The following is a 15,072-nucleotide window of genomic DNA, read 5'->3' as shown; positions in this document are numbered from 1 at the left end:
AATAATTTCATTTGCCACTATATTTTCTAAAAATGTCCACAACTTCATAGCAGATGTAGTAGGCGTCCACCATCTGCTGAAAAAGTTTATTTCAATGGACAAGCCTAGGGCCTGAAGAAAAGAATTGACCAAAAGAAAGCCACTCCAAACGCTGTATGAACAACAGTGAGAGATAGAGTTATCAACAGTGAGATTTTTTTATTATTAAAGATCCAAACTAACTTCTTCCAACTCTTTCAACTTACTAATCTTCTTTGAACTAATCCTATATTTTAAAGAAATAATCAACTGCTCAGTGCAAATGTAAGCTACTGGAATTACTAATTTAAGTAATCCTTAAAAACGAATCTCAAAATTTGAAACAAATTCCAAAGCTCAGAGATTTTGTCAGGCTGAAGCGTAAGTCTTGTGCCATGACTCTACTTCCTGCTTGTCAAATTCAGATATTCCGCTCTGAATATGGGACAGCTTTTTGTGGAGGTATTGGAACCTGCTCTTCATTTCAGAGTAGCTGGGGCTAGCCTGTGAAGAAGAAAGTAGAAGAAAATTAGGGCAGGCAAACATTTCTGCAGAGTTTCAAATCTGGTGTCCTTTCCTTTAAGAAGGCCCAGAGCCAGACTCAGCAGTAACCATGGCCCTGCAGGTCTGGTGTCACTCATACCTCTTTGTGCTGGTTATGCCTTGAAGGCACCTGGGGGCAGGGAATACAAGGAAGTTTTTCTCCATGAGAACTCCCTCTGTGAATTGATGGGACCAGTTGGAGGCTGCTTTAGTTGTTGACAGCCTGAAAAACCAATAGGAGAAGTCAGTTTGCTTCCCAGAATCACATTTGAAGCAAGCAATCCACGGGAAAAGCTCTTTTTCATTTCCAACCTCTCACAAGATGACACCGTCCTGGCCCGGGCTCGGGAGGCTGCCGGGCCCTGTTTCCACCCGGGGCCCCGATAGCCAAAAAGAAGCAAAGCCCATTGCTGAGATCCTCGCCCTCCCCCGGTGTGGCCCTGCCCGGCCCCGGCTCGGAGCAGCCCTGGGGTGGCCGAGCTCGCCCGGCCGCCCTCACGGCCTGGGGGCAGGCAGCTGGGCCCGGTTTGGGGAGCCCCCCACGGCTTTGTGTGTTGGGCAGGGCAGAGGGAGAACCCCCGGCCCGCGGCCGGAGCTGGGTGCGGCTGGCAGCGGAGGGCAGCCTTGGAGCCAGAGCCTTGGCACCCATTTCTCCTCTGGCTGCACTTTGCAGTTTTCGTCCGGCTCCCCCCAGCGCGGCCTGAGATCCTGACACAGCTCCAGTGTGGCCTGGCCTAAGCCCTGCAACTTCTGTGTGACATTTTAACTTTCCCAATGCTCAGATAAGCCTTACAGACCTTCCATCTTTACTTGGGTGAGAGGAAAAAGAGCAGAAAGGATACACCAAAGTCAGTGAAGAAAAAGCTGAGGTTTTCGATGGAAGGAGAATGATGAGGCGCCATGAAGGTTGGCTGAAAATCTTTTGGGAGGAGTTTCACCATTGTGGATTCCTGAGCAGCTGCTGTTTGTGAAAAACAGTGAAATCATGAGAGAACTGCTCTTTTTTCCTCTCTGGAAAAAGATGCCTATAGCTGAACAAGAAGAAACTTCTCTCCCTAAAGTGAACCGCAAAAGATTATGTAAGTAAGGAATTGACTGAAGTGTCTCTGTATGTTGTTAAGAAGGTGTGAAAAGGGGGTGGAGGGAGTGGTCTGAAGATCTATTCTGAATTTAGTATTTTTTTTTTGTGTTGTTCATAAAGTTTTCTTTGTACACTTTTAAGTTTTGGGCCTGCTTTGCTTTTGCTCCTAATTCTATTTCACAGCAGAAGGTGAATACATTTCAATTGTCAAACCCAAGCTAGGACACGGTTGTTTACTGGTATGTCGAAGAAGGCAAACAATGAACAACAACTATGGAATTACTAACAAATAGAAGCAGGGCCCCCATGACAGCCTTGTGGGCCGAGATGGGAAAGGATGGAAGAGAAGCTTTGCTCCACAACCCCCCCTGGAGCAGTTGATCCTGGTGCCCCAGCAGGACTCTGAGGAGCACCAAGCTGGAACATCAGGAATGAGGAGAAATCCCAGGGCGGTGGACCAGATGTGTCAGGAGCTGCGTGGCTGTAGCTGGAATTGCAGGACATCCCAGCAGGGCAGGGGCTGCAGGGCCCAGCAGCAGAAGAAAGGCAGCTCCCACCTGGGTTCCTGCCATGGTAACAAAAATTCCTTTTGCCAAGCAGGGTTGAGCTCGACCATCTTCCTCCAAAGCCCTGAGAGAGTGAGAGAGCCAGCAGCTGCCCCCACTCCTGTCCTTCCCCTGCACCCCAAGGATTCCCCAAAATCTCACAGTATCTCCTGCCTCGGAGAGAAGCTCCCAGAGAAAAAAGAAGTGTAGTCAGATGCTACACACCTCTCCCCCACCTTAGCCACTCTTTTGTTTTCCTTAAGTACCAGTAGTTAGTTGGGTACTAACTTATGGGAAAAACTTCTGTAAGTAAAGGGAAAGAAAAATAAGCCCCACAAACCATGCTCCAGGATGGGCAAGAAGGGGAAATGTGCTCCAGTTGCAGCAGGTGTGGTTTAGGTTCACCTAGAGGGCAGTCAGGGCTGGTCAGCACTGGAAGATCCAGCTGCAGTCCCCGAGATCCTTTCAGTGATGCCTGACGGATGTCTGCAGCCTGGATCCAGAGATCCCTGGACAGGGGGCTCCTGTGGCTGGCTTTGCACTCAGGGTGAAGATGCCCAGAAGCCATTTGGGTTTATGCTTGTTGGGTTGTTTTTTGAGAAACTCTAGGTCAGATTCAGAAATCAGTGCAGCAGTCTCAAAAACAGAACTTAAGAAAGAAATTCCGTGTTATTTGCCATTGTTAATTTTCCTTTCCTTTTCTTTACAGAAACCATCCCTCACACCAAAGGTGGGGATGTCAACAGCCACTATTTCTCTAACCCCAGTTACCATCCTCTGCCTCAGTGCTCCAGCCCACCTCATGTCACCAGCGTGGAGAGATTGACCTTGGCAAAGGTAAAGGAGAAAACCATGGAAACTGCAATGACAGGCTTCAGTTTATTTTACATTGTTCCCTATTCTCTACTCCTATTTGGCTAATTTCTGCTCCTCCTAATTATCACCTGGAAATTCAGCATCTTCCTTGCAATTTCAGTCTTTCTTTGAATAGGCAAAAACCAGCCAGCTGTTTGTGAACCTGAAGAAAATGGAGCCTGGAAAACAAAGTGCTGTCATGGACTACACAGGAACACTGCCAGCAGACTGGAAACATGGTGGCTATATCAATCAGCTTGAGATATATATATATATATATATATATAAGAAGGAGGACAATGTGAATGTTATTCATTGTACGTGGGATGCATCCCTTAAGGCAGGACAAGATCAAAAAGTGACCCCTTGTGAGGAACGGTGTAACAGTTTTTGATGCCCAGTGCAGACATCATGTGAAAAATATCTCAGTTTTATGGAAAGACTTCCGTATTGTTTAGTTTCACCAAAAAATGGGGTTTTTACAGTGTCTGTTTGGACAAAATTACAAATTGTTATTAAATAAATGAACGTTTGCATATATTCTTTTGCTTTTTGAATCCCCACAAAATGAAATCAGTGGTTTAAAAATTATTTTTCCATTACCTGATCCACTTCAGGTGTAAATAGTAGATCTTCCCAGAGAAGCCTCCTGTTTGCTGAAAGACAGAGCACTGTCTTTAAGAAGAGAAATTCCCAAGAAATGCTGAGAGGTGCTGCATCCTGCTTTAGGCTGTCTTTTCATCCTTTTCCACTCTCATGCGTTCCAAAAAGGCTGGATTGCACTGACCAGTGAAAGTCTTTAAAAGGACTTTCAGTGGCAGTATAATTCAGGAAATTGAATTACCTTCATTTCTGGTACATCAGTCTCTGGAATTTGGAACAACAGTATGCAGCACTGGGTTTTTTCCCTGCTCTTCCCCAGCCTTGGTCAAGCCACAGTTCAGGCTCAGATCTGTTGTGTTTGGTTTGGGTTTTGTTTGGGTTGGTTTTTTGGTGTTTTTTTTCAGAATGGGATTTCAGTCATCATGCTCAATATTCAGCTTTGTATTTGCTTAGAGCATTTTACCTCACACTAAATGCTCCTCAGAGACACTTGCTGTGGTCAGCCCAAGGCAGGAGGATCTTGAGCAGCAGGAAGGTTCCAGAGGACTGGATGAATGTTGATATTGTGTCTATTTCCTAGAAAATCAAATAGGATTACTTGGGTAACTCGAGGCTGGAGACCCGAGTATCAGACTTGTGAAAACAACAGGACAGGTGACACAGGATCTCATAAATACTAATGGGGTAGGAATAAAATTAATTATGTTTAAGTCTCCTTAAGTAATATCACTTCCATCTTGAAAACTACTAAAGTGGTTTAGATAGTGCATAGATAAAATCATTTTAGGCTTTTATAATGCTTCTGGCATAGTTCCACAATACAGTCTAAGGAAAAAATTGTCTCTGCACAATATCAATCAAAGCTGTTGGAATGACTCAGTAACCAGGAAGGTGCCAGGTCACTGAGGACATCTGTCGGGCACTGCTGTTTACATTTATTGAGAGAAATTTGCAGTAACTGCAGGTAATTGCAGAGTTGTAAATTCAGGTGCAAGGTGTTGAGGCCACTGGGGCTGGAGCAGGGTGACCCTGATTCCAGAGGGATTACATTTGGAAGCAGAGCATTGAGAATTGGAGTGATCTCTGCGCATCTGACATTTTCATGTCAAGGTGGGATACCATTCTGCTAGGTAGTTTTTATCCAGACAAACAAAGAAACAAACAAAGAAACAAACAAACAAACTGTAGGGCAGCAGTACTTCTTAGAATTATTCAGGGGTGAGTAACTGGCATTATGGGAGGTCAGACAGCTGAGGCCACACCTCAAATCCTCAGGGCAGCTCTGGGCCCCTCACAACAAGACAGACTTTGAGAAGTTGCACATCAGGAGGAATTCCTTCCTCAAAGGGCTGTCAAGCATTGGCCCAGGCTGCCCAGGGAAGTGGTGGAATCATCATCCCCAAGGAGATTGAAAAGATGAGAAAATTTGGCACTTAGGAACACAGTTAACGTGATGGATTTGACAGTGTTATATCAACGGTTGGACTCCACGATCTGAAGCGTCTTTCATAACCCAAACCATTCTACAATTCTATGAGTACAGAAAGCCCAATTTGAATGAGTCCCAAAATCATGAGCACTCATCCACTGACAGGTCCACCAGGTCAGTCTCATGTTGGATATGGAGTCAGGAATGAGCTAAGGAAGTCTCATGCTAAAAAACACTATCAGGAATCAACACAGAGAACAAAGTAACACAAACGCCACAAAATCACTTGCAATCACAGCAAGAGCAAACATGTCTGAAACCAGTTTATCGTCCTTTAGTTAAATCCTGATATCACAAGCCACCTGATGTTTCCATTCCAGGTCTACTGTGTGTGCCTTAGAGAAAACTTAGGAGAAGCTGGTTATGCTTTTAGTGTACTCAAATTCTGCAACTTTGCACCACCCAAGCCATCCCTGGAAACCATGCTGCCATTTGCCCAGACATTGCTCTGGAACAGTCTCAGATCAGTTATTTCAAGTGTCCTGAGTTCAACACCTGGAGGGGCAGAAAGTGCTCTGCAGGACTTATTAAAAACTGATTCTACAGCCTATCTCTAAATAATACTAGGAGCTATTTTAACCAGATATGAAGATGCTCAGGATTTTACAGAAGTAATTTGCTGGTGGCAAGATCAAGTCCATTAAGGAGCACAGGAGCTGAGATGCTTTCACTGATTGCTGTAAAGATTTTTGAAGTGTTGCTACTTGTTTCCATTTACACATTCACTTCTGAGTGACTTTTTAGAACGCATCTTGAAAGAAAAGTGTTCTTTGGGTTTCTTTGGTAGCAATGCCCATAGCAGGCAGCAGGCTGGAGACCTGCTGAAGATCTGGTGAAGAGATCTGGTGAAGAGCTCGGAATACCATTGAAGTCATAGCTCACTGAGCAGCTCTGAGAACCCCTGTGCTACTATCAAAGACCCACCAGCTCTGGTGCCACAGAGTTCAGAATGTGGCTACGTGGAAATCAAGTCCCCAGCATGTCGTGACTCCCCCTACGCCCAGATCGCCGGCTCTGCTATGGCCAGCAAGAACGTGTATGAAGTTGGTAGGAACAAAATCCACCTCTGGATGCTGGGGCTTGGGGACAAAGAGCACAGGGCTTTTTATTCCTTGATTCAGTTTCATCAAAAGATGTGAAAATCACTGGAAACACAAAATGATGGGATTAGAGTCCATGTTCTGCTCAAAAGCTGTAACAACAGCGTTCTTTACTCTTTTGCTGTAATTCACACAAACAGGGTTTGAAGTACCTTCAGCTCTGCTCAGGTACTTCTGAATTTCCCTGGTGTGAAAGCCTTCTTTTGAACAACAGCATATGATAAGCTTGGCATTTGATTGCAATGGAGTTCAGCTCTAGGTGAGATTGAGCACAGCTGGAATTATGGATGGCAGGGTTGAAGTTCTCTTGCCTTCTCTTGATCAGAAAAAAATGGCAACTCCATCCACAGACACAGTATTCCACTCATATGGGCCCTAGCCAGTTACCATATTTCTGTAATTACAGAAAACTTTGGGGTCCTGTGGATTGGTAGCTATCCTGATCACCTTTGGGCTGGAATAAATTGTGTCCCCTGCTACAGGATATATTTTCCTTTTCTGCATGCAAGTAGAGATCACTGAAATCCATCAACATACCCATTCTGCTTTTAAGAATTTTTATCAAGCCTTGAGTAAAAACTTCAAATTCAAGTTGGTATACTGTTGTTTTGTTTTGTTTTTTGAATTTGCTGACATTAAAGACACAAAAGGAAGAGATGCTGTCTCGTTTCTGTCTGTAAAGACACTCATGTCAGGGCCCTGCTGCAAGTGTAAAACAAAAACACCAACCTGTGTTTGTACAGCTACATTTGAGGACTCAACACATCGAGGAATCTTCCTGCTGCAGCAGAAGCTGAAATGAAGTCTCAGTGTTTTCCCTAAAGTTGTGTGCATGCTCTCTCTCCTCACAGAGCCCACGGTCAGCGTTGTCCAGGGCGCGTTCGGCAGCGGCGGCGGGCGCTTTGGCCAGGATCCCTACGACCTGCCAAAAAAAGAGCCACATTCCATGCCACTACGAGATGTGCTTCCCATCCTAGGGAACCCCACAGCCTCCACAAAGGGGGTCAGCAGCAACTGACCCAGCAAGAAGCTGATGCCTACAGCTCTGGGACGCTCAAGGGGCAGGGTGGCACGGTCGTGCTCCTTCCTCTCTAGTTTACCATCTCTCTTGGCTCCTCATCTGTCTGCCAGATCATTGCTGTACCTTAAGCAGAATCTCAGCATGAGGTTTGTATTGACAGATGGACAAATGCCACACTCTGGGCATCCTCTTTCTTCTGCCTTTTTTTCCTCTGTTTTTCTTTTTTTTTTTTTTTTTTTTTTTGTTTCATGGCAGTACATTTTCTAGAAACAGGTATAAAGCACATTTATATTGTAATATACTGTCTTAAAAAATAGTAGTTTGCAGATTAGTCTTGATAACATCACATTTTAGTGACTTCAGGTATAGGCTTTATGTCTGTCATGTTCCAGATTAGTAATACTCTGAGGACAGTGGAATTTAACAAATACCACTTTGTACAGGAGACCTGATTCACCAATTACCTTTCAAGTATGCCTGTTTTTTTTTTTCTTAGTTGATATAAAAAAAGTGTTTTGTTGTGGGAACATATTTTCCAGAGATGACTGATGTTCATCGTTCTCCCTCTCACTACCATATACTTCATGTACATGTAGGTTAAAGCAATAAAGTCTCTAATGAAAGATGGGAAGTGCTTTGAACTTTTTTTGTTTGTTTTACATTTGACTACAGGGTATTTTGAATTGGCACGGGAAAAGTAGGAAATGTCATTTGTGCTCTCATGGTTTCACCCCAGCAGGCAACCGAGTACCATCCAGGTAGTTACTCCCGCAGGGAGAAGAGGAAAGGAAAGTCCATGGGTTGAAATAAGAACAGTTAAAGAACTGGAAGAAAAGAAAATAAACTACTACTAATAATAGTAATGCTAAAACAGAAAAATCCATCATAGAGGTCTAATGTTTCAGATTAAAAAAGCTGCAATCTAGTATTGCAAAAGTATAGTTCTGCTTTCCAGGCTTTTCTAGGCAAAGCTGAGAAACTCAGCATTCCTTCAATGCTGTTGAAAAAACAGGGGGCTTAATCCTAAGTAATTCCCTTGTTTTACATTCAAACTGCCATCTTCTTAATCAATAAAGGAACAAAGAGTGATCCTGATTAACTACCTGGTGTAAGTAATCATTGGTTATACATTAACATTCTTCATGAAGAGTCAAGTTTCCACTCAAGGACAAAAAGGGCCTGGAATCCCAGAATCCCAGAATCAATAAGGCTGTGAAAGACCGTGGAGATCATCAAGTCCCAAGCTGTGACCTAACACCACCTTATCACAAATTTATCCTTATCTGAAATTGGGGACCTAGAACTGGACACAGCACTGGAGGTTCAGCATCACCAGTGCAGAGTAGTAGAGGAGAAGAATCTCTGTCCTGCTCCTGCTGGCCACACCATTCCTGATCCAGGCCAGGGGCCATTGGCCTTCCTGGCCCCCTGGGCACACAGCTGGCTCATGTCCAGCCTGCTGTCCATCACTGACCCCAGGTCCCTTTCTGCCTGGCCCCTGTCCACCTACTCTGTCCCCAGCCTGCAGCACTGCAGGGGTGGCTGTGGCCAAAGTGCAGGACCTGGAACTTGGTCTTGTTGAAGCTCACCTTGTTGGATTTGGCCTCTGGATCCAGCCTGTCCAGGTCCCTGTGCAGAGCCCTCCTCCCCTCCAGCAGATGCACACTCACACCCAGCTTGGTGCCATCTGCACATTTGCTGCTGGTGGACTCAATGCCCTCATCCACATCCTCAATAAAGATTCTAAACAGGAAACAACAATGCAGATGTTAAACAGATGTTAACAGATGGCCCCAGCACTGATCCCTGGGGACACCACTGGTGACTGCCTCCCACCTGGATGTGGCACCACTCCCCACCACTCTCTTGACCCAGCCTCCAGCCACTTCTTGACCCACTGAAGAGTGCACCTTTCCAAGCTGTGGGCTGCAGCTTTTCCAGGGAATGCTGTGGCTCACCATGACAGAGGCTTTGCTGAAGTCCAGGCACACAACATCCACAGCCTTTCCCACATCCACCAGGCTGGTCACCTGGACATACAAGGAGATCAGGTTGGTCAGACAGGACCTGCCCCCCCTAAATCCACGCTGGCTGGCTCTGATCCCTCAGCCATCCTGGAGGTGCCTTGTGATGGCACTCAAGGTGATCTGTTCCATCACCTCACCAGGCACCCAGGTCAGGCTGACAGGCCTGGAGTTCCCCAGATCCTCCTTCCAGCCCTTCTTGGGATGGGGTCACATTGGCACCTCCACTCCTCTGAGACCTTCCTGGTGAGCCAGGACTGATGATAAATGGTGGAGAGCACCTTGGGGAGCTCATCCAGCAGCTCCCTCATCCACCTAGGATGGATCCCATCTGCTCCCAGACACACCTGTGAGCATGTGAGTGGCTCAGCAGGTTCCCAGCTGCTTCCTCCTGGATCACAGGTGTCTGTTCTCCTCCCTGGCCCATCTCCCAGCCCAGGGGACACTTGTCCTGAGCATGACCACTCTTACTGTTGAAAAGTGACCCAAACAAGGTGTTCAAGTACCTCTGCCTTTTCCTCATCTTTGCCTACCTAATTCCCTCCCACATCCAATAAAGAACCCAGGTTGTCCTTGCCCATCCTCTTCCCTTCATGTATTCATAAAAATATTTTTATCATCCTTCACAGCAGCCACCAGCAAGTTCTAACTGGGCTTTTGCCTCTCTGATTTCCTCACTCATCCCTCACAGTGAAGGAACTGAGCACAACACCACAAGAGCTCCTGCCCCATCAACCAAGTGACCCAGAGCCTTGAAGTCCTTTTTAACTACCCAGGTGCTCTTCTTTTCAACCTCATCACTGCCAGCCTGGACAGCCTTGTCTCTGCCCCACACAGTCCTGAACTTGGGGATGCTTTTGATCAATGTGTGTGTCCTCAGATGGAGAACCTGCTGTCTTCATTGTGCGAGCCTTGAATCCCACACTCTGCACTTCAGAGTTGGAGGAAAGAAACCAGGTAATGAAACAAGCCACCAAAGTGTTCTCGTTGGAACACTCGTTTGAAAAACTACACATTAAATACTAAACATGAGCTGCTGTGCATTCACCTTAAAGCTGTGCTTGTCTTGGCACTTGTTTGGTCCCAGTGCAGAATGGAAATGACCCCTCAGCCAAATGGAAGCTGTGGGGTTGTCTAATCCAGTGCTTTCATCTCTCTTCACCCAGTCAGCTGGAATGGCCTGAGGATCACACAGAATACACAGGTATAAACACCATTCTGCAGTGCAGCAGGAGACCAGACAGGCTGTGCAAGGGCATCTCAAATAGCCCTAGAAAACCAATATTGAATACTGGAAGAGCCCTCCTTGTACCAGTGAAGTCCAGCCATCAGATGAAAGATAAGTAGCATCATGCTGTGTAGATTTCTTATAGCTGAAGACAAAGGTTATTTGGGAAGAAAAAGAAGTTTTAATTATGTACATATAGATTTAGTTAATCTCCTCTCCTATCTTTGCCCTAAGCTTTTTCTCTACACTGTATTTCAGAAGCCTGAGAAACTCTTCATGAGAAAAAGACATAGTCCTTCTTCCTGTAGGTCAAAGACAGGAGATATCAGGAGGGAATCTCAGTTCTTCTTCTAAACCACACAACCTCATTCCTTGTCCATAGCAATGGAAGTTTGAAACATTACAAATGGGTATTGCCAGAATGAAGGAAATCCAAAATGGACAGGAAGGTCCAAGCCTTCAGGAGGTTTGACAGGACAGTGACCTTCCTGATCATTTGCCCACTCTCATGTCATAATAATCTTCTGAGTAAAGCCAGAACTTTAGCTCCGCTTAAGCGTTCTGCAGAGTGTGAGTTAAATGAGTATTAATTGAATGAAATTAAAAAGGGAAAAATCCCAAAAGTCATGGCATGTAATCTAGTGCTGAGAAAGGATGATGCTGAATTGTCCAGGAATTCCTCCAGTGTGAGTACATGGCTCCGTTGTCCACAAAGTGTGTCAGCTTGGCTCACTCTTCCATGGGGTGCAGTCCCTGAAGGCCAGGCTGCTCCAAGCTGGGTCCCCCACGCGGTGACAAGTGCCATCAGGAAAGCTGGTGCAGCGTGGAGTCCTCTGTGCAGGGCTCCTGGTGGAGCTGTCCGGGGCCACGGCAGGGCAGGCAGGTCCATGGCACGCTTGGCTTGTCCCGCAGCTGGAGCAGAGTCAGCGTGGCAGGGCTGTGGTGCATGGAGAGCTGGGGGAGTGGAGAATATGGCAGCAAGGTGGGAGTGACAGCAGAGACAGGACATTGGGGAACATGGCAGTAAAGAGGGAATGAGAGCAGAGACAGGCCACAGGGAAACATGGCAGCAATGCAGGGACACAGCCAGAGGTGGCAGCACAGCCATTGCCACCCACACGGAGATATTCCAAGTGTCCTGAGTGTTTGGCTCACTGGCTGCAGGTTCAAGACTGAGCTCAGCCTGCTGGGAACCTGCTTGTGGCTCAGCTCCTTCCTTGGTCACAAACTGTGCCCATCAATACCCAGTGGGAGTCAACCAGCTGCTCACCTCTCATCTGCCATTTGGGGAGACACAAAAAAAAATATCCCTTGTCCTTACAATTCATTTTGCTCTTGCACTAACCCACTCCATTCCTTACCACCTCGCCATTTCCTTTCCTCTCCTCCCTTTTCCTCCACTCTGCACTCACACCTCCAACCTCACACAAACTCTCTCACTCACAAGCAAAACACTACTTCCTTTTTACCAACACTGAAAAACCTCTCTTATTTACACTTCTCTTGCCCTCCCTACCACAAGCATTCCCAATCATTGCTCTTACCCTATTTTTTCTTTTCTTTTTTCACTTTTATTTCCCTCCATGAGAAATAAACCTACACAAATACCTGGGACAGGGCATAACAACACACAAAGCATACTGCACAAGCCATACAAACCACTCCATCTTTTCAAATGCCAAAATCATCCTCTGTCTACAAAAAACTACTCTTTTTTTTATTCCACCAAATAATTACATGTGCCTTTCATAATCAATGCTTTTTGCTCTAGACTCTTTAGGAAGATTTATGCTAAAATCTTTGCCACTCAACTCTTTAACTCTCCCCACAGCAGCTTACATTAACAGCAAGCTGCAAATTGCTGAAGCTCAACTGCACTTGGATTGAAAATTCCATCTAAAATATTTTGCCTCTACAGTTCGAGCTTTCTTCTCCCCATCTGCCTCCTCCACATTTCTCACTGGACTTTTCCCACCTCTTGTATCCCAGCACTGAAGTCCACAGTGGCCTTTGCATCTTTGCATTTCCTGAGGCTGCAGCAGTTCTGTACATGAAGTGGTCCTTGCAGAGACACCAGAGCTATCAGTGCTGCTCTAAAACACCTCCCGTGGCCCTGGTGAACATCTGCCCTCTCTTGCCATCACTCTCTTTCCCCCTCTGTCCCTCTCAAGCTGTTGTCTTTTGTGAAGCTGCATCTGTTACTGTAAGACTTGAATGGTTGTGCAGATGCCATCTCATGCCCTCAAAACAGAAGAGCTGAGCTGGGCTTTATCCTGTGCTAGTGCAGAACCTGTTGAATAAAGTGGCCATGCATTCTGTCTAAAGCTCGGAACTGGCTACTGTAGAGAATGTTATGTCTGCCCCATTGTTAAGTTTGGTAGGGTTTCCTGAATAATTTCCTGTGAGAACAAAGCTCTGAAGGAATTTTTCATGGTCATCCCGGAGGTCTGTTTTCGCTTTTTAAAGATCTCCTGGTGAAGAGTGTCCAAATTCTGCTTTTCTACAGGACAGAGAAAAGAGACTTCCATTGTGTCCACATGGTCTGCAACAAACAACCAAGCTGACTACCTGAGGTGAGTGAAATAACAATTAAGCCTTGGCACTGGCAGTGGGGTGCCATGTGAAGCTGTTTACAGTATTGAAAGGATGATTTGGAGAAGGTTTTGCTGTATCTCCCAGGCTAAGAGCTGAGATGGACCCCGAGGTGGGTTTGTCCCGGACGGGCCCTCCCTTCCTGCAGTGCAGTTGCACAGGGTCAGCTGCAGCTCTGGTGCTGCATCCCCCCTGGGATTTGCAGAGCAGGAGGGCAGGGAGAAGTGTCTGTGTGTGTGTCTGTGTGTGTGTGTGTGTGTGGTATGAAAGGCTGGGAATGGCTCAGAGCTTCTGTCAGAGCACTGATGGTGGCAAGGGCAGTCAGGCCTCCTGCAGCCCTTGGGCTCTGGGGCAGCTGTGGCCTTTGGAGCAGGCGCGGCAGGGCCCTGGCTCACATTGGATACAGCCAGGGATGCTCCGTGGCAAGGCTCAGGGCAAGGCTGGCCCTGCAGGGGAGCAGCTGAGGGAGGCCTGTGCTAGGGCTCTTGCTAGGAAATGGCACTGGGCACATGGCACAAGTCTAGGCTTTTCTTTCTCTGGTACCTGCCAAAACCCGCAAAGACATCTGTACTTTCCTTTTCAGAACACACCAGCACACCAGGCAGCTGCATCAGGCCTGGGACACATCCCTGGCGCGAGCTGTTTTCTGTCTTGGTACTGAATTTCATTGTGTTCAATATTTACTGTTAGCAAGAATTAATCTCAGGAGGCTTTGAGGGATTCATTTCCATGTGGAGGGATTTTTTGTCCTCCAAGACAAGCAGGTGTTCAGACCAAGAGGAGCAGAAGCATTGCTGTGTCAGTATTGGGAACTGGTGTCTATCATTCCCATTGCCACTTCATCTTGGGTTCGTATCATGACCCTCTCACCAGAGGCTTTCCAACACACCCCCAAAGATTCTCTCTCTGCCCACCCTTTGGGGTGAGGCTCTGTGTGAGCCTGGCAGCTGATAGCCTTGTGGCTGTTGTCTCCTCCCCAAAGGTGCTAAGCTTGTGCTTGGTGAATGTCCCCAGTTCCTGAATTTTATCTTATCTTCATTGTGCAACAATCCAGGGCCTCACTCCAAAGGATAAGGTGATATTCTGTGCAGCTATTGTAATACAGTTCTACAAGTCCTTCAAGAAAATGTTTCAGTCTAAAATTCGGATATTTCAGTCTCTGACACACGGTGATCTAGAAAGGAATCGTCCAGATGAGTTGACGTTTCAGAAAATATCATTATTTACAATGCTACTCTATAATTCTTCTCTACAATCATACTCTGCAATCCTACTCTGCAGTCCTACTCTACAGTCCTACTCTTAAACGGTAAACTGCCTGGGGAGTAAATGATACAGATGTGATTATGACAGTCTCTTCTCCACCATCCTCTTCTTCACAGAAACAATCAGTGGCAGCAGGCAGGAAGTAGGCTTGACCGATGCCACAAATGGATGCTGGCCACAAGGAAAAAACAAAACCAAAACAAAGCAAATAACAACAAACAACAGAAAACCAATGAACCATGAGTTTTCAAGGTCAGTGCTTCACAAGGTCAATCAGGATTCCTCTGGTTCATAGAAAGACGCAGCAAGAGGACCAGTGGGGTCATCTGCACCTCAACCTTCGTGTGCAGGACCTTGCCATCACAAGCAAACCTGGCCCAGAATCCCACTCATCTCTTAATTCTGGTTGTCTTCACCCCGCTGCGATTTTTCTTCTGCCAGGGCTCTGGAAATGGTGCTTTCGGTCTCTGAGGTTTCTTCCTTTCAGGAAACTCCAAAGACTCATGTAGGTGCCTCTCTTTGAAGACAGGCATCATGCTAATTTCCACATGGAGACAGAGCAGTGTTTGCATGCCATGTGCCTCCCTGTGCTGGATGCCTTCCTTCCTTCCTGCAATCCTTCCTGGAATCCTTCCTGGAATCCTTCCTGGAATCCTTCCTTCCTGGAATCCTCCCTCCCTCCCTTCCTAGCAGGGACAGCCAAGTGG

The 15,072-nt window shown here is 46.4% G+C and overlaps 1 protein-coding gene across 1 annotated transcript in view; it reads right to left on the bottom strand.

Annotated features, from left to right (window-relative positions):
• Nucleotides 1-1,463, bottom strand: part of LOC134056894 (serine/threonine-protein kinase pak-1-like) — a 17,371-nt gene extending 15,908 nt beyond the window's left edge. Inside the window, 4 exon segments of the mRNA XM_062513850.1 lie at nt 16-73; nt 424-522; nt 662-691; nt 1,404-1,463. Of these exon segments, the coding sequence (XP_062369834.1) occupies nt 16-73; nt 424-522; nt 662-691; nt 1,404-1,463 (247 nt within the window).
• Nucleotides 1,464-15,072: the final 13,609 nt, after the last annotated feature.

Source organism: Cinclus cinclus, chromosome Z (genome assembly GCF_963662255.1).
Source record: "Cinclus cinclus chromosome Z, bCinCin1.1, whole genome shotgun sequence".
In the NCBI taxonomy this organism is placed as follows: Eukaryota; Metazoa; Chordata; class Aves; order Passeriformes; family Cinclidae; genus Cinclus; species Cinclus cinclus.
Note: the sequence above shows the minus strand (reverse complement) of the source record. Positions and strands in the feature narration are given on the sequence as shown.